At 44.5% G+C, this 23033-nt stretch overlaps 1 protein-coding gene across 2 annotated transcripts in view; it reads left to right on the top strand.

The window, feature by feature from the left end:
* The window catches only part of SAP30BP (SAP30 binding protein), a 29527-nt gene extending 7420 nt beyond the window's left edge, over positions 1-22107 (top strand). For both annotated transcript variants that reach the window (XM_063409304.1, XM_063409303.1), the window contains 8 exons: positions 8449-8491; positions 14461-14549; positions 16957-17048; positions 17492-17552; positions 18064-18115; positions 18504-18562; positions 19743-19827; positions 20493-22107. In XM_063409304.1, the coding sequence (XP_063265374.1) occupies positions 8449-8491; positions 14461-14549; positions 16957-17048; positions 17492-17552; positions 18064-18115; positions 18504-18562; positions 19743-19827; positions 20493-20674 (663 nt within the window). In that variant the 3' untranslated portion in view covers positions 20675-22107. The remainder of the gene's footprint in view (positions 1-8448; positions 8492-14460; positions 14550-16956; positions 17049-17491; positions 17553-18063; positions 18116-18503; positions 18563-19742; positions 19828-20492) is intronic.
* The last annotated feature ends 926 nt before the right edge of the window (positions 22108-23033 follow it).

Below are 23033 nucleotides of genomic sequence, written 5' to 3'. Positions count from 1 at the left end.
GTTTAGCTTTTACTGATCCAGCATACCTGTAAAGCAATTCTTCTGTGTTATGATGTGTAGGTGTGTACTAATACTTAGAGGCTTTTGACTGCAGTGGGTTTTTTTATCTGCCTTAACCTGTTTGTTTAAATACCAAAATTATCTTGATTTAAAATAAAAGTGGTAAGTACTGGGAACCGGTAAATGGGTGTGTGTGCAGTAATGCAATCCCTGAAATTAACTCTTACTTTGATAAGGCATAGTAATTTTTCTGAATTCAGCATACATTCATCAAGCCAGGTTCTCAAAAAATGCGTGAACCTGCTCATTAACTTTCATCTCAGGTATAATTAGTTCGCTCCAAAAAAGGAGAAAACTATGTTTGGGAAAAGTTGTATCCTTAATATGGCCTTGCATTATGCATGGCTGTGAGCATACCTGTGTACTCCCTTTCAAAGCATGCAGTGTGCAGTTCCCAGGTCGGGGTCAAGGTTAGAACTCCAGTGCTTTGTTTCCTCACTCATTCCTTTGCCTGGAAGCACAGCCTGAAGGTGCTGCTGATAAGCACTGCAGTCTCAGATCCTTTTTCCGTGTTTTAGTTTCCTTTTAATGTAACTATTTAAAATGCTGTCTGTGCTTCCAGCTCTGTGTGGTTTTCCCTTGTTTTAGGTTTAAGATGCTTTTTCAGAGCGCTCTGTAGAGAGAACCAGAGAGTTTTGCAGAGAGTTTAGAGGGGTGTAGAGATAACTCAGCTGCAAGTGCTGTTCTCTGCACTGCTGCAGTGAGTGCCCAGACATGAAACCAGCTTCTACCTGGTTCCCATTTTATGTGGGTGAACCTTGGTTATTGCCAGAGAATATCACAGGCAGCCAAAGCTGTTCTGCGTGCAGGAAGCAAAACAACATTTGGCATCTGGGATTATTTTGCCCCTTGCCACACGTACTCCTGTCTCCAGCTCTGTCTAAAGGGAGACAGATCCCAGCCTTGTTGGGCTCTGAAACTGAAATACCTCCTGCAGAGCTCCTGGCTTCCATCCAGCTCTGGAGCTGTTTGGAAGATGAGACATGTCCACGGACATGCTTGTTCCTTCCTCCCCGCCGGGCATACATGTTGCAGCAGACTCTTCACTCCCTGCAGTACTAAATACCAGGGATTATTGACACAGGTGTGGCTTGCCTTCCTCCAAAGAAGAGCCAGGCTTGTTCTGTTTGTCTTTAAACTTGAAGAAAAGTCCTTTCTGGAGCTGCTTCCCTGTGCATATTTCACCTGATAAAGGTCTGAGTTCTTCAAGTCCAGCTCTGTAGCTGCAATTATTTCTGGCTGCTGCTCTCAAGTGGGCTGTTCTGAGTGTGCAGGTCTGTGCATGTCAGAGTGAGAGGCTGAGCAGTCAGCACAGATGGAGCATTGCCTCAAACACCAGCAAACAGCTGAAAACAGCTCCTTCCAGCTGCCCTGTTCTGGGTACACAAGGAGCAAAATCTGGATAAACTCCGTGGGATCCATTAATGGAGGAGTGAATTTCTCACTGAGGATACTTGCTCTTACACCTTGCCTCTACTCCAAACCATGAAGAATTTTTAGTACTATGTGTTAGGAGAGAAAGCTTGTGCAAGAAGTTAATTTTGTCATCTCTCCTAAGCCTTTCCTTTGTTGCCATGAGGCTTCAGAATTTTCACAGCCCACCTTCACCTTCTACTTGATTCTGCACTGCAACAAGCTGCAAAAAATAAAATCATCGAAGCAGCTTGACACCTCCAGCCTTGCCATGTCTTGCTGGTACTTCACCAGTGAATTTCTATTTCACTGAAGGAAGCAAAGGTGACTTGAAAACAATTTTTGGGCTGCTCCTAGGGCTGTGAAACCAAGCAGGTAGTTTTGGGACCAGGCTCCACTGGGAAGCAGGTGTCATTAACTGTAGCTCCACATGGAAAGCAAAGTTCTGGCACACAGTTCCTTGACTGGAAATTACTCCTAACAAATAATCTTTGTCAAATATTGAGATAGCATATGTCAGGTGAATGGAGTCAAATTTCAAAGAAACCATTTAGAGGCTTTATGCTATGAATGCTTCCTTTCTAAAGCACTTTCTCACTGAAATGTTTTGCCAGGTCTTGGTTGGGATTTTTTCAGTGGGTTGATTTTTTTTTTCATTTCATTAATGAATATGGGTTTTTAGATGTAATTTAGCTGGAAAAGTAAAAGGCAGTGTCAGTTACACACATTTTGATAGGGGATGTCTCAGGAGTTGACTCTTTGATTTGTCCTTCCTTCCCTTTCTGTCTGTGACTGTATCTCCAAACAGATTTGTAAAGCCTGTACATAAGTGTCACTGAAGGGTGGATGTTTCAGGGTTTTTTTCTATGGTGCCTTATTTCTGAGCTGCTGGATTTCTCTTGGTATCTAGATCATGGTCCCTACAGGTTTTTCTTAGTTAAATTTCTTATGCTGAACTGGGCACTTTGCCTGGAGCTGTGTAGCAAAGCTGGCAAACAGGATATGGCTGTAGGAAATGTGCTTGTTTCAAGCTTTCTCTTGGGATTCTCCTCTCTCACAATACAAGAAAAAAACGAATGGGAGGGAGGAGGAATAAAAGCATTGTACTCCTGTTGCCTGGCTTTCTCTTCCCCAGACTCTAAATGCACTTGACATGCACTCTGCTTGCTGCCTCCAGCCTGGGTGCACACCAACATCAGGCAGATCTGGGGAGCAAGAAATGAAATTGTCGTTGTCATGCACTTTTAATATTAAATGAGACATTTCTGGTGTTCTTTTCCCATAAGCACTTCTGATCTCTGTAGAGGAATAGCAAGAACATAATTGCTACCATGTTCCTTTAAACTAAGAAAAGAAAGAGGAGAAAAAAAGCATGAGGCAGGGTTTGGGGTTGTCTTTCTCCTGCTGCCTGCATGATGTAGACATTTCACCTGTTTGCTCTGGCATGGCCATCATCACTATTGGCTTAGACAGCTTTTCTAACACTTTCTGCTAAGTTATAGTTTCTTTCCATCATACCCAGCCAAGTGAGGCTGTTTATGTGTTCAGACTACAGGAGATATTCTGAACTGTAGAGAGGAGGGAAAATTACAAAAGCTTGTTGCTGGCACTTGCTCAGATTCAAGAAATCCACTGTAACAGCTGTTACAGCTACTGCTACTGCTGGCAGGACTGTACTGAAAAAATCTCTGCAATATCTTCAAACTAATACACTGCTTGACAATGATGTGACTGGTCTGTACATTTTGTGGCTGACTATTTAAATTTGCATTAAATTTATGTGCAGACAATCAGGTGAAGTAGTTGGGAGAGAGAAGGAATTCTGCAACACAAGAGCATCTGCTGAAAAAAAAAATGTTGGGGGGGAGGTACTGTCTGAGTTAGTTGTTTTTAATATTACCTGAAAGTCAGTGGAAAACTGAAGCTGCAGGATTCAGTTGGCTGCAAGTCTGGGAATGCAACTGAGCAGTGCCAAACCTGTCATCAGCTTCACCATTCCTTAAAATTTGTGTCTTAGTTAAAACAACCAGGGTCTGGTTTTGTATCTTCTGCCTCTCTCTTGAGCCATTTCTCCTGTAGTTTGAAGTGCACCTGCACTGACACGTGCACCTGCTTCTGCAGGATTGCTTGAATTTGTATCTTGTGGTGACAGTTAATGCCAATGGTTGTGTTGGATGTGAGCATTGTGCTGGATTTATGGATCTTGTTTCAGCAAGGATTTAGTGAGCATTGCATTAAGTCAGTCCATTCTTTCCATTAAATAAAGCTGTTCTGGGCAAGCCTGGCCAAACTGGAATTCATCAGTCTCAGATTCACATTGTTTTGCTTCCTTCCTTTAATCTCTGTTCCATGCTGTGAGGATTGTGTTTGGTTGTTTTTATTTTCCATGGAGCCTGAGCAGACACTGGTTTTTATGTAACTGGATGGAGACACTGAAAAGGGGGTCTGCATTTCACCCCAGTGAGGTGAAAGCTTCAGGCAGAATGCAGCACTTCCCTTGTGTGTGTGTACAGACACTCCCTTCACCTTGCTCCTCTTTAAGTGATGATGAAACCTGACCCAGCACTCTGGGTGCTCATGAGCCAGGCAGAGTCACTTTGTCCAGGGCTTGAACAAAACATTTGTATTGGGAAAGTGGAAAAAATGAAAAACCTTTTCCTATACTCAAACAGGATTAGTAACAGCATCAGTGTTGCCTGCTATCTGTGAGCTGATGTGCACAAGTGTTCTTGGAAGCACAGAAATCTATGAAAAATACACAATTTGGGTTTTTTTAAATACTTTGTCCATAGCAACTTGTGCTCTTTAGAGTCTGGTCTTTACAACTCTTGAGATCAGGGGAAGGAGTCTCCCTTTTTCTTGTTTTGGCATTTCCAATCTTCTTCCAGCTTGGCTCTGGAGCACCATGGCATCCCTTACTCCTTTCAGTGGCTCTCTTGGAGTGAGGCTCTCTGGCCTTGGGCCCTTAAAGCGCTGATCTTGCCAGATCAAGGCTGCAGAGTAGGTGGCAGCCAGAAAATCAACCTGCTGAGTGCATGATAAAGCACAGTACTGCCTTTTTTTTTTTTTTTTTTTTTAAACTCAGTCAAGATACAAGTGAATTTAGAGTTGCTTCTGTACAGATTTTTAGGGGTTGGGTTTGTGAAAACTGGTGTATAGGTGCCACAAGCAAGGTCTTAACTGTGTTATTTTTGAAAGGCCTCAGAATTCAAATGGTAATGAACACTTTAAGTGATGTCCTTAGCTCTGGGATGCTTGAAATCTCTAATAATTTCATATATTTACTCTGATAGGGAGATTTGACATAAAATCCCTCCTGCTGGAACCACTCACCTGCTTTATTTTTTTCTCCATGTGAGATGCTGATAAATAACACAGTGGCTATTGGTGATGTCATCTACAGAGAGATCACCTTTGCTTAAGTGGATTTAGGTGACTTCTCTACATAAAATTCAGTTACCTTCAATTTTTTCATTGTTAAATGCTTTGGAATTCCTTTCAAAATCTCTCATCCATGCATAAATATTTCTTCTCTTTCATAACCGAAAGGTAGCAGTTTGTCAGTATTTATTGTACCTTATTTTTCCACTTGGTGATTCTCCATTTCATTCCACTTAATGTATTAGATTAGATCTGCAGATTTGTGGGTTTTATGCTGTCTTTCCTAATCAGTTCATTGCACTCATTGTGTGTCTCAAACTTAAATTAGCCTAAGGGAGTGTAGAACAGTTCTTGTTGGGTGATTGCTCCACTGGAGGTTTTTAGAATGTTCTGGATCTTCAGTAGATACTCAGAGGTTTGAACAAGACTCCTTAAACCTTGCATCTGCCAAACTTTGGTCAAGTTGTTGATGTTTGCCTGGTAGTTTTCAACAGCAAACTGAGCAAATACGAACAAGCACTGTAGGAGAAGTTGGTCATCCGTTTGTTTTTTGAAGGCATTTAAGAGGTTTGAAAGCAGCTGAGTTAATGAAAAGCGGTGTTGATGTCTCCAGCTCATGGAGCAGTGGGTGGAGATCTGAAGGAACTCCTCACTAAGCAGAATTCCTGTCCCCTGGGCAGTGAGGTGTGGCTGCAATCCAGTGCTGAACGTGTTTGCTTTTGCCTGGTGTAGCCCTGGGCTCTCTGATTCTTGGCTGAGGCCTGCGGATGTGGGGACTGCACTGGCTGTGGTGGCAAAGCGTGGGCCAGGGCTGCCTTTATTTAGCCTGTTATAAATGGGACAGACTCAAAGGATGCAAATTAAAGAAGAAAATTCTGCTAAAAGCAAACTTGCTGATGATCCTGGAAGTTCACATAGTTCACATAGATGATTCCTGGAAGTTCATGTGTTAAACATACTGTTTAACACAGCTGACATTTCAGAGATCTTTGTCTGTCTAATGTAAGGCAGATGACAGGATGGGGTTTGGCCATCAGATTCTCTCTCAGCATCTCAGTTCATGTTTCCTGAGAGCTGTGTGCTTATGCTTGGTGCTAACTCCAGGCATACAGGAGACTTGGAAATGGGCTTCTGGAAAGTCAGAAATGCAGCACAGCCCCTTGCAAGGCTTTTAGTGGCCCAAATAAGAGGGCAGCCTTTGGGGGGCCACGTAGCCCAGTGTAATGCACCTGACTTGGGTTGCTTATATGCCTGCTTGGCAGTATTGCCATTTGGGGGGATTACTTCTCTTGCTTTTGAGGACAAGTGGGCAGAAGGAGATGAGGAGCTTAATGGAATAAGAAATGCAGTGCTGAGTATGAGGAAGGATCAAGAGGTGCTCATGGACATTGCCCGTCTCTTCCGCTGCCCTCTCAATTCCACTGAAAACTTTCAAGAGATAAGGGTGCAGGATATAGTTTAGTCAAGGTTGGAGCTAAAGCAGTTTCCTCCTTTCACGTCAACAAACATTTGCTTGTTGTCTTAAATCAAGGTGAGAAATAGTTTTAATTACCCATCTAGCAAGTTCCCCCCTGAAACGGGGGGGAGCAGCCTCCTGACCACATGTATTTACTGCTGGAGTCACTGTATGTGCCTGGACAGATGTTACCTTGCATCTGCAGCTCTGTGAGCTTCTGCAGCCTCCATGTTCATCTGGATTTGTCCTCACAGCCCATCAGTTACCACAGAATTGCTCCCACTTCTCCAGTGCTGACCTGAAGCTCAGTCTGTGAACTCCCCATCCATGTAGGTTTGTGGAGAACGCAGTCTGGATTCCCTGGATTCCTGTCCAGTGCTCTCACCAAGGGAGCTACTGCTTTGGCATACATTTTTTGCTTTGAAATGTCATGTTCCTGTTTAAATTTTTCTCTCTCTGTGTTGCTGGAGGCCCTGGGAGAAGAGCTGTTGGTGCACACACCAAAGGCATTGTCTCAGAGGGGTTGAGGCTGTGACACTTCAGCCCATCTCAGAGGGGCCTGGGGCCAGCTGGCCAGGGAGAAGATGCGTGTTCCTCTGTGTGCTTCTTTCTTTTTCTAAAATAGCTTTAGCCTTGTATTTTTGTAGTGTACTAATGCAGAAATAGTGCTTTCCTTTTTTTTTTTTTTTTTTTTTTTCTTTTTTGTGTCTTCCATGAATAGCTATAAAAAATGCCCTGTAGCAGTTCGTGCCACACAAAGAATTTGTTTTTCTGCTTCCAGAGGGCTTTGGCTTCTCTGCAAATGGGTCATTTTCCGAGTGAGTTTGGCACAGGCTGTGTTCACATCTGGCTTGGTGACCTCACTGCTCTCTCCTCACCTGGTGCACCTCTCACCTGGCTGGAAATGGAGAAAAGGAGAGGGTCAGGGAGCAGTTACCAAGCAGCAAGGAGGCAGCATTCAGTCAGTGTCAGCTTCAATGAATGGCTTCAGTGTTTGGAGGCACTGAGGAATTTTGGACAACAGTCCAGTGAGTCACAAAAGGTCTTTGGGAGGGAGGCAGGGGGAGAGGGCAGTGTTGGGATACAGCTGGTACTGTTTCAGAAACTTTATTTGTGCTGAACTTGGTACCGCTTGTGGCTCTGCTGGGATCTCCCAGAAGCACCAAAATATTGGTGAAACCATATTTAAGCATGTCTTATCCTACATAATGCCTCCAGCTCAGCACACCCTGCTGCAAACATCTGCAAATGAAGTGTCCTTAATTTCTATAACCAGGCAAGGGTTAGCTGTGTGGAGATCTCCAGGCAGAACACTGCAAGCCAGTGGAGGTTGCCCTTGAGTCTCTGGTAGAGCAGGTTGGCTGTATCACTCCTGGAATGCAGCAGCAAGAGAACTGCCAATGGGATCATCCTTCTAAAACAGGAACACGGGATCTGCATCACCACCACACTCCCTGCCAGTTTGGTTTGGAAAGGGTTTGTCAGCCAAAGCCCTGCATGGCACAGTGGCAGAGATGAATTTAGCATCACACACACACATCTGGGCATCCTCTGCAGCCTGGGACCCTGCAGAGCTCCGGGAGGCTGATCAGGAGCTGCCCTGAAGCCACTGAGCTCTGGGAACATCTGGGCTGTTGTCCCGTTCCTCTGGGGAATGCTCCAGGCTGGTCCTGCTCAGAGCACAGGAGTTGCACAGGCCTGTGCTCGGCATTCCCAGGACTAAAGGAGTCTCCTGCAGGCTGGGTCCAGCCTGTGTTTACCTGACTTGCTCTAAAACACTGACTCCTGGTTGGTGCCCAGTCCCCAAAAATGAAGAATCTATGGTTTGATCTGTTGTGAGGAAAGGCTTTGAGTACAGCAATTTCTGTGGAATTCCAATGGAGTTCAGTGTCCAAGACCTGGTGAAACAAAGCCTTAATTCTTTCATTAAATTTAGCTTTGCCAAGACATGGAGCATCCTATTAGACTTTGACTTTCCATAGTCCTGACATTGTCCTCCTATCTAATAAATTGAATTTAATTCTTATTTTGTATTCTCTTGTTTCAGAATAAAGTTGTAAATTTCTAAACAAACAGTGTAGCTTTTCAGGTTGGAGGCATAACTTGACTAAAATCTGTTTCTTCCTCCTTTTTTGCAGGAGTTCTCAGAAGTGGAGAAAAGAGACCCTCAGGAGCTAGTTGGTAAGTTCACTCAAAAGTATTTATTCATAGGGGTTTTTTTAAGCTAGACCTTGTAAGTCCTGCCTGAGAAAAAGCATCTTCCCTCTGCCCTGACAGTGCTGTGGTTCCAATTACTGCCTGAATATTTTCAGTGAACTTTTCTTCTGGGAGAAAGGTTTCATGCCTAAAAGTAAGAAAATAATTTCGTGTTTAAAACATATATATAAAGGGCAGTGTTGGTGTTTTTCTGGATGAGCTTAAAACCAATTTGTCTAGACAGAGCCAGTGGAATAGGAGTGATGATTTTGTTCTGTGGCTTCCAAAACTCAACAAAAATATCCCCATTTAAATGTGAGCCACTTAGAGATTTACAGCTGTGCTGCCATAGTACTCTGTGTTTTCTAATGGTTACTAAACTTACTTGATTTTTGTGACATCTCATTTATTCATTGCACCATTATTAGATTTGGAAAGTCCAGGGTTGTCAGCTTGAAATACAATCCTCTGCTTGGTGTCTCTGGAGCTGCACAGAAACTGTATTTTATATTGCATTTCTTGAACGGATCCTCTGTTCCTGAGGTTACTCCCCCAGTTGTGTGGTACCATGTAATAGTATCATTAAGAACTAATGAGTTTGGAAGTTGCTTCATCTCTCAAATCACTTTGGTATTTCAGCCATAAAATGTGGTAAGTGTAAATTAAGATGGTAATACTCAGATGCTCAGCTGTGAGTCCTACAGCAGCCATCACTGGAGTCTGGGATTTGTAAGTGCTTTTTAGTTGGCCTGCCCTGACTTTGCAGCTGCTCTATTGGATTTTCTGCCTTTAGAGGGCAAAACTGCTTCAACCAGTCTCATCATCAAATGCAACAATCTTTCTCCATTCTACTTATCTGCCTCAAAATGCACCTTGGAAATATGGATGAGACAACAGCATTTGGGGTAAAAAGTACAGCAAAATCTCTGGAAGCCAGCTGCTCTTTTCCTCTGTATTTTACACATGGGTGAAGCTGTGCAGTTGTGAAGCAATGCAGTGGGAAGTCCTTTCTTAATGAAGGTGTAAGGCTCAGGTTACAATTCTGTTAACCCCCTTTTGCCCCAGTGACTGCCCAGACTGGATTTCTTTGCCTCATGATGGCCCAGCCTTGCACATGGGTTTAAAAGCAGCACAGGGAACTCTTGGTAGTGTCACAACTCACGGGTGAACAGTGTTGGAGAGTTTGAGACCTGGACTGAGGTCTCTGTAATCTTATCTTTAATATCCTTTCCCAGCAGCAGTGTGCAGGCTGGCTTTGTGCAGAACCAGGTTATTAGAGGCCAGCATACTTGCCATGCTGGATTCTGTAGGTCTGTTCCATTAGACCATATCTTATCTAGCTGAAAAGGAACTGTTGCAAGAGACTTGCAAGGTTGGAGTAATGTAAGAACCACTCCCTTCTTGGAAACTTGGACTTCCACAGTTAAAATTCTTCAATGGAAAAAGGTGCAGTATCTTCTGACACAAAGCCAGTAACTGCTCCAATCTGGACCCCTCAAGTTTTGTCCATCAGTCTGTGGAAGTCAAGGTCCTCCTTGGACAGTTTTCCACAACTGTTTTTTGCATTAAAAGTGTACAGGCCTGCCCTTCTCAGAAGATAACCCTACATTTGTCAGCATCACCTTTATTAAAGTCTGTGATTGTGCAGTTGCTTAAGTATTAAATAAATGTAGGCTCCTGCCAAAAGCACTGTTTGTGTTTTACCTCCCCCGGATGCATGATAACGTTGGAGCAGCTCTGGGAGTGGGAGCCAGCTGGGATCCATCTTCACTGCTCTTTTTTTGTTGTTTCTTGTCTTTTTTTTTTTCCTTTTTTTGCTTATGAGGCTTCCAGCTGGATCCATTCCCTGGTGTGCTTAGTGCCTGCTAGGTGAGCCCTGGAGTGGGCACAAAGCTAACAGTAGGGATGAGCTGCTGGGAAGGGTGTGGTTGTCCTGACTTACACCAAAGCAGTGATCACATAATCAATGACTGACAGAATGAGAGGGAAGCTTTCAGCCCCATGGTTGAAAAGGAAATACGTGTGAATCTTATTTTCATAGATTTTTACATCACCATTGTCCTTTTGGGCTTTTTGTACCACTCTGAAGAGTTCCTGCTGCTGTCGCAACATTGCATTTGCTGTTTTCTGCACCCTTGCAAAATAATCTTTTAGAATGTAGGGTTTTTTTGCCCTGCAGTTCTTTGCAGCGTGGTTGTTTACCTTTTGGATCATAAGAAACATTCTCTCCAGCCCTTGGGATATCTCAGCACAAAGTCAGTGTTCATAAGGGCAGAAAGTATGGCTGAGTTCAGGTCTCCCTCTGCATTTCTCAGCCCACAGAGCAGAAAGGGACCTGGTGTCCTTCCACGGATGGGTGACTCACTGGCATGTTGTTCTCTCCAGTTCTTCCCTCTGGTTTGGGTGTTCTGGTGCCAGGAAATCAGAACCCCCACACCCTGGTTTATGCCAAGCAGCCTTGACTGGAGTGCCAGGGAATGCAGCTTTAGAGAGCAGGCACTGCTGGTTTGCATGTCTCCAGGGGAAACCCTCGTTGCTCTGATCACCCTTTCCTTGTTTTTTTTTTTCTATAATGTGACCTTTAGGAACAAACTGGCACCTGAGCTGCCTCTAATCCCTAGTGGCTGCTTCAAACACAGCATATAAGTGACTCCTGAAAGGGATGGGAATTCTTCACCCTACCTGGGAGCAGCGTTAATCCAAGAGCCATGATCTGTTCCATGTCTGTCCTGTACAGCCAGCTCCTGTGCTCTCTGTTATTTTGGTTTTCTCTGCACTAGGAGAGCATTCCTGCCTATCTGTAGGAAACACAATTCCCGTGTGCTCTCTGACAGTGTCTCCAGCACAGCCTTTGGACTGAGAGCAGTGGTTTCCCTCTGGAAGTGGAGCTCAGTTTGCACTGTGCCACTTTCCCTCCTGCTTTGCAGATTCTCTCCTGCTATTTGGTATAGCTCACATAATCCATCTGTCTCAAACTGAAGCACATTAAACGCAGCTTTTCCATTCAGTTTTCTGCCTCACCAAGATCTGGTGAGCAAATACCCTTCCCTGACTGCTGAGGTGCTGAGTCTTTGCAGGTACCCCCTGATATGTGCTGTGCATGGCCAGGGAGCACAGGAGTGGCTCTCCTTTGCCATAGTGCATGTGCTGACTGCACAGAAAGTTAAACACCTACTGCTTGTGCTGATGAAGGTTTTCATTTTTAAGTCAGCTTGTAGAAGGAGACCAAGCAGCAGCAGCAGTGTCCTTTAGCAGCAGGATGCTTTCAGGGGCAGTGGTCCCTGCTTTCTCGAAGCCCCTTCTGACTCATGGGATCTGCTTCACAGCCTTAGTTCTTTGTCAGGACTGAGAATCTGATCGGGGGAGATATTTACATACTGTGAGCCAGAATCTGGGTGTGCCTGGAGTGATTAATTGTGCCAACAGCCACTTCCTGAGGTCCACACTTGGAGATCCTCTAGGCTATGAGCCTGCAAATCACAGGGCAAATTAGGGGCTGAAGCCAGTGTCACTACCTGTGACTCATGTCCAAGTAAAACTTTGATCTTGGCAGGAATAACAGGATGCACAGAGCAGTTGGATGTATCCTGTGAGGACACACCTTGTTGTGAGCTGTTCATCTGCAGTTATAGCTGGAGAGATGGTGGAAAGCTGCCCTTGGGACTTGGAAAACACAAAATATTTTAAACAGGAGCATATGGCCATACATGCAAGTGCCAGGATTATAGTCCTAGCTGCTCTTTCCTCTAGGGAAAAAGATGCTGTGGAATCAGCCATTCTGTCTGTTTGGGGAGCAAATTTGAGGACTGCTGGAGGATATGGATAATTTGTACTTTCTTATTCTAAATAAGCCCAAAGGGGTTAAACTCACCCTTCAACTCACCCTTTTCTTCCTAATGATGTGGCACCTCAGTCTGGCTGCAAAGTGATGAAATAACTGAGTAATGCTGCAAGTTTGTGCTCAGTTTGTGAGGTGCATGTCCTGCCTTGCTGCTGGCAGTGTTCAGCTGCCTCCAGCTCTGGTGGGATTGCAGGAGGCAAAGATTCCTTAGTTCCAGTTCCTTGTAAACCATTAAAAGATGCCTCCCCCATAATGTTGATAAAAGATGGTTTTCACAAGGCTCAAACAAAAGAGGAAATGAGCACCAAACCTGAAAAGTCATGTATCAAAATATGTTGTCTCATTGGGAGCTCTTGTTCTGCATCCAAAATAATTTCTTTGTCAAGGGGGCTTTGAATGGATTGCTGAGGATATTCTTATGACTTTGACTTTTTTTGCTGGTAAAACAGAGGTCCTGCCCAGAGTTCCTGAGTTTATATGAGACACAGTTCCCCTTCCCATAAGTGTTTTGTTTCTCTGTGGCTGATCTGCAAAGACAAGGAAGCCTATGAGATGTCTGATGTGGAGCTAGGCTTGATATTTTTTAGGTGCTTTCTTTGCCTTATGAAGTCTGGATTTAATGGTTTGTTGGTGTTTTTTTTAATGTTTCTGCTGATGCTGTGAACCTCTTAAGCCATTAATCAGCTTTTACCTTTCCCAGCAAGCCTTGCATGCTGTGTATTGTCCACACTTTGTGTCTTTGCCACTCTCTGGATTTCCTGAAGCTCTAATTAACCCAGAGGCTTCCCCATCTCACCAGCAGCTGTAACCTGTAACAAATGTGTGCCTTGTTGTCAGGGAGCTCCCTTTGCTTGCCTTTCTTTGGGGACTCTGGCAAGCTTTCCTCCTTCCATAAAGGCTCCCACTTGCTAAATGCCAAAGGACACTTTTTGTTCGTTACTGGCAGCTGCTGAAGAATTTAACCCTCAGCAACATCTTGATCAAATAGAATTAGTGGTTGCCTGCCAGCTTTGCCTCTCCAAAGGATATTGTCCATAGTGCTTCACATTTTTACAAAGGACATGGAAACTGTGGCAGCACTGATCATGTGTGGTGTTGTTGATGTGTAGCCTCAGCCTTCCAGAGTTCCAACAGCCCTGTCTGGCCTTTGGGCCCTCCTGGCCTTCATTCAGAGGAGCTGAACTCTGGGTGCTGGAGCTGCAGCTCAGGCAGTTTTACTGAGGAATGTGTGACTGAGGAGCTGCACATGTGAAAAACTTGGTCAGTGTGACTTCTGTGCTGCTCTCAGGTCTCTTATCCATTACAGAGCAACTCTGGGATGTGTTCCCTGGACAAATTACACTTGAAAACAATCCCAGCTGCTTAAATGGGGCACAAAGCTCTGCTCCAAGGCTTGGCCAGAAAACTGCCTGGCTTTCCCATAATAGTGGGAAAGTAGCAAGCAATGGAGGAAAACGTCACCATTTCTTTTGCTGATAACTCTGTAAACGAATCTCCAATCTTTACAGGGCAATCAGGGACTGTAGTAGTATATCCCAGTAAAAACTGCTGTGTAAATTTGGCAGTCTGGACTGGGCTGTTCCCAGTCCTGCAGGACGAGTTGTTCTTTCTAGTAATAGTCTGTGTCTGTAAGATCAAAGTGCCTGTTAAGGAAGTGTTAACCTAAGGATGAAATGTAATTTCTTGTGGTTAACTCCTGAGAGCCTTGGGGAGCGCTGTTCCCTCCTTGAACCGTTTTGGTTCATCCAGGTATGTCTTGAACTAAATGGTCACCAAGTGATTATCTCCCCCAAAATGGGAAAGAGCCAGACTGCATAAAATTGATCCTGTGCTCCTCCACATGCAATATCCAGTTCTCTCTCCAAGAGTAGAGGAATCAATAAAACAAGCATCACATCCCTCTTCTAATGACCCAACATTAAGGTTCTGTAGTTGCTTCTTGCTCAGCACCTTGAAGACATCACAAGTACCAGTTGTCAGCATTCTCATCACCTTTGCCCTGGGTTCCCAATGAGGGAGTAGTGCTGACAAAGACATAAAACAAATTTAATGACTTGTATGGCTGAAATTCACGTCAGTAGTGCAAGAACTCACCACAGTTTTCTCTCTCCAGCTTCTTTTTCAGAGAGAGTGCGGAACATGTCTCCAGATGAGATCAAAATCCCTCCTGAGCCTCCTGGCAGATGTTCTAACCAATTGCAGGTTGGTATAAGTCCAATTCAGTTTTTTTTCTTTTAAGACTTGTAGTTCAGGGCATATTTGGGAACCCTGCTCAGTAATTTTGCAAAAGGCAAAGCTCCAGCATTAAAGCTGGGTTTTACTACACTGAGTTTATGAATGCACCATGTTAATGCTTTAGGCTTTGCAGCAGTTCTAGTTTAGGAATCTCAAAGTAGCTTTAAGCTGTTTTGCAGCCTCTGTGGGTTACTTCTGCTTTAAAACAGCTCTTGATCCCTGCAGTGACACAGAAGCAATGTTTACTGTCAGGGCTGCTTCCCTCTTACCTCAGCAAATTCAACTCCCTAGCAAAGAACAAATTGTTTTTCTACACAGGCCCAAAATCCCCTAAACTGGAACAGTTGAGGCAGCAATGCCTGGATTCCTTTTCCACCTACATGTCTCTGGATGGTAAACATTTAGAGGGAAGGCTGGTAGCTTAGAGGCAACAAAAACCACAAATGCATGTTTTCTCTGGTGCACACCCAAGTAACAGCAGTGACCAAGTTTGCAATAACCTGCTGTGTTCTCCTCACTGAGGGCAAAGGAGGGAGCAGGGACTGCTGTCTCTGAACACAGGCTGGAGTTTTAACTCTGCTTTTCTGCCCAGCAGAAATACAGGTAAAGAATCACTCCTGGACTGCTCCATAAAGTGGCCCCTAACATGCAGTGGTGATTCAGAGTGACTCACCATGCAGATGATGCTTTTCTTCTCCACACACTGTACCTGGGCACACCCAAACCTCCTCTAGGGCTGGAGGAGGATTTTACTGTTCTGACATCAATGAACGGGAATGTGTTAGACCTGAGGAATGCACAGAGCTTGACAGGGCAGACAGAATAAAGCAGAATTTTCCCCCTCTGACAGCAGTTTAGTGTGTTACATCAAAGGGGAGCTTGTCCTCTGTTGGCAGGTCAAACCACATCTTAGAGCACTTTGAGCAAGGAGATGGGATTGTTCCACAGAAATGCGAAATGTTCTGGGATTTTCACTGGTGGTTTGCTCTTTTGTCAATTTTTTCCTCTGATAAACTGTATTTTGAACTCTGCCAAAGGAGGGATTTCTTCTTATAAAGTTGACTGAGTAGTTGCCCATTTGTAGACTTGGGGAACCTGATTGCTACTCCATGGGGAGAGGATAAAAGGGAACACCTATTCAATCATTCTTACTCTTGAGATTCACCTTTTTGCATTTTGTTCCTTCAAACCTCACAATGTGTGTGCTGGTTGTGGAGATTGTGTCATTTCCTCTTGCTGATTTTGTGACAACCTGATGAAAATTTAAAGAAATCATATAAAAGGGTTTTTTTAAGGTCGTTGAGTGTCATATCAGTTCTTAACAATCCTCCTTTATTCAGGCTGCAGCAAGCCCTCAGACAATAGTCAGCTCTGTGTTTGACTGTCCAGGGAGGGAGACATGAAGTGACTTATCCAGAAGCAACAAAGGAAAATTGACTCAGCTTCCCTCATCTTGAAAGACTGAAGCCCCAGCCTCTGGTCTTGTTTTATGTGCCTCTTGTACATGAGAAATTTCTGTGAAAAAGAAAAGATGATGGAAATTACTGAGGGTATTTTATCAGTACTACTTGACTCTGATCTGTCTGAAAGCTCCTTCCTCTGCTGTCTCTTCACCATCACAGAGTAGGAATACTTTTATTTACTTTCATCCACCTTGCTGAGGAAGGAAAAAATCACGTTTGGTTTGAAATCTTTTAGCCTTTTTGGAGAGCAGACTGTTTGACACGTGCAACCTGAGTCAGTTAAGTTGTCTTTGGCATGGGCTTGTGCAAAGAGAAGCTGATTCCATCTGACTGGTACCAAAGCAGGGATTTATGAGCACATTGTTCCTAAGAGCACTTGGCTGCCAGTGGGCACCCCCAGCCATACCTGATGATCACACTGGGTTTAGTTGTCCAGCAGAGCTTGGCTCTGGCTCTGCCTGGGTGACAGATGAGCAGAAGCTTTGCCCTGTGGGCAGTGCAGCCCAGCTGCTGTTTCTCAGGTGCTCACCTGAGGCTGCAGGTGGGTGTTGGTTGTTGCTGTGAGTTGTGGGACAACCTCTGGATTTCAGAATTGGCTTCTCTGTGTTGTGGCTGTAAAGGGGAACAGCAGACTGAGGAGGAGGAGCCTGTGCCTGATATGCAGATCTTTAACCACTAAAGCCTTCAGTAAGTGCAAAGATAATTCCTTTACCAATCAGATGGTTCATGAAGGTACTTCAGACATTCAAGGAAGAAGTGGCTCTTAAGCAGCCTAGCCCTGGTGTAAACGTGAAATCCCAGCTCCTTTCAAGGAGGTCACTGGTTCAGTTGGCCTCTTTACACATGTACACTAATCAGCTGGTGTGCTGCTCCTTGTCATCCTGCCTCACCTTGTAATCTTCCTCCTTCAGGATAAAATTCAAAAGCTGTATGAGAGGAAAATAAAAGAGGGCATGGATATGAACTACATCATCCAGAGGAAAAAGGAATTTCGCAATCCCAGGTGAGCCACCACCTTTTCATGTGACCACAGCACTACAGAGTGAATTTGAAGAATTTTCTCCTGTGTTGGAGTTGTAGCAGAAGGATCCTGACCAGGAAGGACTACTGCTTACAAATTGTCTTTCTCAATTTTGTCGCTGGAACAGTAAAACTCTTCTTTGTGTTTGGTAAAGCTGAAGTTGGTGTGTTGGTTAGATTTTAAATGTGGAGGCTTGGGATGAACTACTTTAGAAGATGAGACTGTTCTGGGAGCTGGGAGATGTTTGGGGAATAGGAAATACTGTGGATAATGGGGTGTCACATCCGTCATAGCAGGTGTAGCTTCCCAGGCTCTCATTTCATTTTGCAGTGTGAAGAGGTGACAAACTCCCTCTGTTGACATCTGAAACTTCTGTTCCCTTCAGCTCCCTGGTTCTGTTGTGACCTCTTGCTTTTCATTTGCAGCATCTACGAAAAGCTGATCCAGTTTTGTTCCATCGATGAACTCGGTACAAATTATCCAAAGGTGAGGGGCAGTGCCTTTGGCTGGAAAAGGAGTGGTAAAGGTAACACAGAGGTGTAAAGCCTCACCTCAGGCTTTTCTTGAGCCTGCTTGCTCAAAGGTCCTGAAAGGCAACCTCAGTCTGGGCCTCTGCAGTGAAGTGAACATTTTTGTGTGGCACTGAGCCTCAGTGCCTCAACCTTTGCTGCAATAATTCTGCACAAAAACTGCTCAAGTGTGGGGTCTGAATGGAACTCCTTGAGGGGGGAAAGAAGTTGAGTAGCAGAAAAATGCATGACTTAGCCCAGCATCCTTTTTGCTTCAAAGCTGTTCCTTCATTCACAACAGAACAAGGCCCCATAAAAGAAGGTCTGATGGGATCTTTGTGTCACTGGGATACAGGAAGAAATCAGTGATGATTCTCATTGTCACCTCTGATTATCATCAGAGAACAGAAATACATAAAACATTTTTGCACTGGGTTTTTTCTTTCTCTGGGAATAGCCCTAATCTGATTTATTTCTTTTTTTTTCAGGACATGTTTGATCCTCATGGCTGGTCAGAGGATTCATATTATGAGGCATTAGGTAATTCCAGGAAGTCTCTTTTTTTGTCCTAGCTTAGGTCTTTGTGTTTTGTACTTAATTAACTGCACTGGAGTCTTCACTTTCTGTATAAATGAGAAGTCATCACATGCTGCTCTTTAATGACTCCATTCTGGTTGGATGTGCCTGAATGTTATTGATGCTTCATCAGTTTGGAAAGACTTTTAATTTAAATTGGTTCTGCAATGTTTTCATCTCTCAAATCATTAAATTAGTGCTGCAGTGCTTTGATTGAAAAGCAGCAGTTGCTTTCATGGCAGTTGAATTTTTCTATATAGAATTTAAATCTATTTTATTTTTTTTTATCATGGGAATGAGAACTATCGAATTTTCCTGTTCTTATTGCTTCACATCTTCTGCTCTTTCTCAGCTAAAGCCCAGAAGATCGAGATGGACAAACTGGAGAAGGCCAAGAAGGAACGCACAAAGGTACCTGCTCAAAACTTAAAGAGATGCAGGGGCAGGGCTTTTGTTTCTTTCCCTGCTGAATTTCATTCTATTGCTTTGCTATTTCTACACTGAAACTGCTTGTTTTATTCCAGATCTCTCCTTTCTTCTTTCATGCCTTTTCCCAAACTGCACAGATCAAGTTTTTTGCCCTTCCTTATAGGTCCATTTATAGGTTGTTTATTCCATTGGATTTCCTGCTGTTTTGTCAGTATTTTTAAAGCAGAGCTCTAAAAATGGCATTCAGTAAGTCAGACACAGGCAAGATAATAAATAAAGAACAGCTTTTTCCTTAATTTGTGACATTTTGCCTGGTGCCTAGCCTAGTTAAACCTTAATTTCCTCACCATGTCTCAGCATGAGGCAATACCTGCATTCTGTTCTCTGTGGTATTGCCTTGTTGCATCCAACTTCCAGAAAAGCTGGGCCTGTTTTAACTTTGTGCATTTTGTGACAAGCCCAGTTATTGTTAGATATGCCCCAAAAAGAGCACAGAGAGGCTTTGGAAGAGATTTCACTCCTGTCCTGTGTTTCCTTTAAGCCAGTGTCTGGCATTGGAACACGTCTAATGTTAGAGATTTGCCACCTGAGCTGCAGAATGCTCCTTCCACCTCCAGTACACGGAGGGGTTTCTGTGTGCTGCATGCTGTGTCTTGCTGCTTCTTTTGGTTTTTGCACAGTAACCCAGGTATCTGATCATGCCCTTGCCCAGATCTGCACTTCTGAGGCTGCAGTGCTGTTGGAGCTCTTGTTGCCAGGTTTCCTGCTGTGATGCAGTCACAATAAATTGTGCAAGCAAGGACTTGCCTTGCATATTCCTTAAAGTAAAATGAGTAAGTGCTTGTAACTGCATAAATAGTGTTTAATGAACAGGATCTGTCCTGAGCTGTATCAAATCTTGTGCTTGTTGACAAACACATTTTTATTGTATCAGACTTAGGAGCTGGGTTCAGCTTAATTAGTCCTTAATTCTCATGGCCTGAGGTCTGTGTCTTCCTTCCTGCGTGATGGGCAGCTGTGAGGCCACACCAATGTCTTACATCACATTAAAGCTGTTTTTAAAAAACATAGAGAGGTGCTGCGGGTTAATAAAAGGCTGTGTATCCTAACACTTCATTTTTTTATCTTCTCCCCTTTCTCCCATGTGTCTCTCCCTTCCCAGATCGAATTTGTGACTGGCACTAAAAAGGGTACAACAACAAGTGCTGCTTCCACAACCACCACAACATCCAGCACCACTGTGGGAGGTAAAGAATAGCTGTGCCTGTACCCCTTAAGCTGCAGTAATGCTGGGATTAGTGTTTCCTGAAGGCTACTTAAGGATCCTGTAGATAATGCAAGGGAGTGTTCCTTCTAAGGAGTTTTGGACTAGCTTTCCTCTAGTCCCTGTATTCCATGGCTGTTCTCCTGGAATGAAAGACTGGGGCCAGGTGGGAGAGTGAAGAGACTTATTAGTGGGTCGAGAAACCTTTTGCTGTCTGTGGTTGTAGAGTATTCCTGGGACTGATAGGTTTTGAAATTTGGAAACACTGGAAATGATTCTTCTGCCTTGGAAACTGAGAAGAAGGGAGGAAAACCATTGGAGACTGATGAATGTTCTGGTGCCTGTAGCTGAACAAGTGGGATGCATGTGCTCTGTTGAAATTAAATCTGCTTTGGGGCAGGGAGTGATCCTGTCTCCCCTTTGGCTGGAGTTCAGGTCTGGAGTCCTACTCTGACTCCTGGTACCCAAGAGAAAAGTTGTCTTTCCTCCTCACCATTTACTGCCAGCGTATCCTGAAATTAATGTCAGGGGAAGCTGTCTAGTCAGGCAGTGGGATAGTAAGGGTTGACAAGACAGGGTGTTAAGGAGGGATTGATGACCTCTAACATAATTCTAATCCTTGTGTGCTTGGTTTAATCAAATTCACAGATGCCCAGAAGAGGAAGAGCAAGTGGGACTCGGCCATCCCCGTAACGACGATAGCTCAGCCTACCATCCTCACCACCACTGCAACACTGCCAGGGGTTGTCACAGTGACAACCAGTGCCAGTGGCTCCAAAACCACGGTGATCTCAGCTGTGGGCACCATTGTGAAAAAGGCCAAACAGTGACTGCTGTGCTGGGCCTGGATCTTGGACTTGTCACTGAAGCCATTGTCCTTGGAAGGGAGGGGTGGCTTTCTCCTTTGGTAAAAGATGACAGGATTCTTTGAAGCAGCCCACAGTTGAGCTTTGGAAGGCTGGGGGCAGGAGCAGGATGCCAGCTGTGTGCCCACAGGGATGGACCTCTGCCCACCATGCCTCTGCCTTTGCTTGCTGGGGGAAGAACCAGGCTGCCTGTGTTGTGCTGGAAGAAGGTGGAGTCTGGAGTCAGCTTGTAAAAGTTTGCTTATTAATGACTGCATTGGGGTCTTACCTACTTGCAAGTTTGGTTTAGGGGGAAAAAAGAAAATAAATTAAAAGGGCAAGAGGGAAGGACTGTCAGTGTTACCCCTGTGTGTTCCAGGTGGTGCTCCAGGGCTGCCTGCAGCCTGTGCAGGTGCCTCCCTCCAGAGTCAGCTCAGTTCTGAGGGAGTTAAAGCAGAGACAACCACTCAGTGTCCACTCCCACATGTGTAGCAGAGACCTGAAGCAAACTACATCAGTGTGTGCAGGCTCACTCTTAGTTCTAGCACTGACACCCGTACCCTGTGCTCTCTGTGGAGATCTTGGTGAGCACGTGTGAAACTGTGGAACTCTTGAGGAAACCGTGCTGGAACATCCTGTTACCATCCCACAGGGATGGAGATTTCTATGCAGAACCCTCAAGCTGTAGAGGTTTGATTTGTGAGCTCACTTGCAAAGACCTGTGCAGAAAACACTTCCATTGCCACGGAATGAGGTTGGAGAGCAGATAAGCAGAGGAGAGTGTCTGATCCTGTTTGTGATGTTGTCCATCTTTGTTTTAGCTCTGGTGTTCTGTGAATGCACACATGGCAGTTACTGCTTGCTCCACTGTTGTGAAAAAGTATTTTCAGTTGAAAATTTTGTTGTATAAAAATTTAAAGGTCTTCTAAAAAAAAAACCCTGGTGTCATTGATATGTCTGCATTTCTTTAGAGTTAAATTTCTACCCAGAGCCTCTTTGTCCTAATGTATAAGCAGTGATAGGAGAGATGGTTGCCAGATCAGCAAAAGTGTAAGTTTCTGAGAATTCAGTGGTTTGGGGTTGCTTTTTTTTTTTTTTTTCTCTTCCAGTTTTTTTTTTTTAGGTAGCTTGTGTCACTCCTGATCAAGACTTTGTATTTATGAAGACTTAGGGTAAAAACAACAGTTTGATATCCTGGTTTCAGATAGATTAGATTTTTTTTGATTTTAAAATACATTAAACACTTTGTCCTGGTGGTCATTTCAGCTTAAAAAAAAAGCATCTGTGTATCCAGGAATGTTCATGGGAGATAAACCAGAGGACTGATGTGTCTGTAGCATGGGAAGTTGGGGAGATGACGGAATTGCTCTTTGTAAAGCAATAAAATATCAGAAGTCATGACAATAGTTAGATGGAAACATCTCTGTTAATTTACTTTGCATTGGGCTGCTGGCTTGGGTCCTACAAGCTTGTAAAGGTGCCTTAACTCCATCCCCGTCCTGTGGAGTAACAGCTCTGCCCTGACACTGGGGTAAGCACAAACTGGGAGAGCCTGATGAGACCACCTTAATTAACCATTCTCACTAATTAATCTCCTGTCAGGGCAGCTGCTGGAGTTCTTGGTGTTGAACCCCCCTGCAGAAGGCACTGAACATTGTTAAATGTATCTTACATCACATATCCTGGCACCCCACTCCTTCCCTTTTCCATGTGCCCTCCTCCTCCTCACTGCAGCATCCACAGTCATTCCAAACCTCTGGATCTCTGTGTGGACTTCAGGATCAGAACTGAGAAGTGGCTCAGCTCCTGCTTTGTTCTGGCAGGCAGGGTGTGACTGACTGACACTGGAGCCAGGGGAAAACGCTGATCACGGGGGTTTGATGCTGCTGCAGAGGGATGAGGAGAAATCTTCCCGAGCTCTGCTGAGCAGAGTTGCCATGAGACCCCTGGAGCAGCAGTTTCTAACAGCTCCTGCAGGAGACTCTCAGGCCTGGGCTGTGCTCTGGCAGTTCCCTGCTGAGCTCCCAGGAGTTGGTGTTTACTGTCTGCAGTGGAGAAAGCAGCGTGAAACAGGCGTGGTTTGGGTTTTTTCCCCAAAAAGCTGGAGTGAGGATGCCAACCCCTGTATAACAAACCTGCAGCCAATAGCTCACTGCTTTTGTTTGTCTTGCATGTTGTATTGGAGGTAACAGATGGATGCTCAGGAAATGGCAGTTCTGAGGGAAGAGCTTTTTTCCAGCTCTGAAAATGGGATTGGACAGGTTGCTGACTTGCACTGGGCTGTGTTCCATCAGTGCCCAGAGAAGCTGGGTGGATCAGGCACACAGGGGTGATGTCCTGAGGG

The sequence above is a fragment of the Prinia subflava genome, chromosome 12, assembly GCF_021018805.1.
Source record: "Prinia subflava isolate CZ2003 ecotype Zambia chromosome 12, Cam_Psub_1.2, whole genome shotgun sequence".
Taxonomy (NCBI): domain Eukaryota; kingdom Metazoa; phylum Chordata; class Aves; order Passeriformes; family Cisticolidae; genus Prinia; species Prinia subflava.
This window is presented reverse-complemented; position numbering and strand designations above follow the sequence as displayed.